General features: G+C 35.5%; 1 protein-coding gene across 1 annotated transcript in view; it reads left to right on the forward strand.

Annotated features, from left to right (window-relative positions):
- Window positions 1-992, forward strand: part of LOC103472620 (gastrula zinc finger protein XlCGF71.1-like) — a gene marked incomplete at its 3' end in the record, with an annotated part of 30,011 nt that extends 29,019 nt beyond the window's left edge. The window contains exon 2 of the mRNA XM_017307429.1: window positions 490-992. Within this exon, the coding sequence (XP_017162918.1) occupies window positions 490-992 (503 nt within the window). The remainder of the gene's footprint in view (window positions 1-489) is intronic.
- Between the last annotated feature and the right edge of the window lie 57 nt (window positions 993-1,049).

Raw genomic sequence — 1,049 nt, forward strand, 5'->3', positions numbered from 1 at the left:
ATGGTTTATTTTTTCCAGTTTGACAAGCAAAAAACAAAGATCAAACTTCTCGTTGTTTCCTCTCCTGCTCCTCCCTAAACTTGTAGAAAATGGACTCACTGTCAAGATTCTGGGTTAGAAGTTTGTTTCTGTAAAAGCAAAGAAACAAACAAAAATATAAAATAAACAGTAATTAAACTGAAATTGAACTCAAAGTTAAAAGTAATAGAAAAAAAAGTTAATAGCTTCAACATAGAAAATACCTAGAAATTATAAAATGCTTTTAAGCTGGAACAATAATGCCTACAATGGAAAAACTTAATATTTATTCTTTAAATTTGATAATTTTCCAAATCTCAGCWGARTATGTGAACTGATCTGTCTGTATGTCTGCACTCTTTATTTTCAGGTGTGTTCATTTGGTGATTTCTGTCTTAAATGATKAAAATCTGTTTTTTTACTTCAAAAAATAAAGTTAATAATTCTTCTTTTTTCTGTTTTCTTATCCAGATTACCTGCTACATAACGTTAAGGAGGAGCCATGGAACCAGGAGAGGAGATCCACTCTGGACCGGGAGGAGTCAGAACATCTGCAGGTGAAACAAGAACAGGAAGAACCAGAAGATCATCAGATAAAAGAAGAGCAGGAGGATCTAGAGCATCAGCAGATAAACGTGGAAGAGAAAGAAGTTTACTGCAGTCAGGGTGAAGAACAGGTTAAGGTAAAACAGGAGACTGATACCTGCATGGTGGTTCCTGTTGATGAACAAACATCTCACACTGAATCAGAACCAAACATGAACCAAGTCATCTTCCAGGAAGCTGCTGAAGCTGAGAACCAAAATCRGAAAAGAAGCAAACCTTTCTCATGTGAGACYTGTGATAAACGTTTTGCTTTAAAATCTGTTCTTGATGCTCACATGAGAAGTCATACGGGTGAAAAGCCGTTTTCATGTGTGACCTGTGGAAAAGGTTTTCGTCTAAAACAGAATTTAACTCGGCACATGATGATTCACACTGGTGAAAAGCCATTTTCATGTGTGACCTGTGGAAAAAGTTTTATTCAAAAA

The sequence above is a fragment of the Poecilia reticulata genome, linkage group LG11 (genome assembly GCF_000633615.1).
Source record: "Poecilia reticulata strain Guanapo linkage group LG11, Guppy_female_1.0+MT, whole genome shotgun sequence".
In the NCBI taxonomy this organism is placed as follows: Eukaryota; Metazoa; Chordata; class Actinopteri; order Cyprinodontiformes; family Poeciliidae; genus Poecilia; species Poecilia reticulata.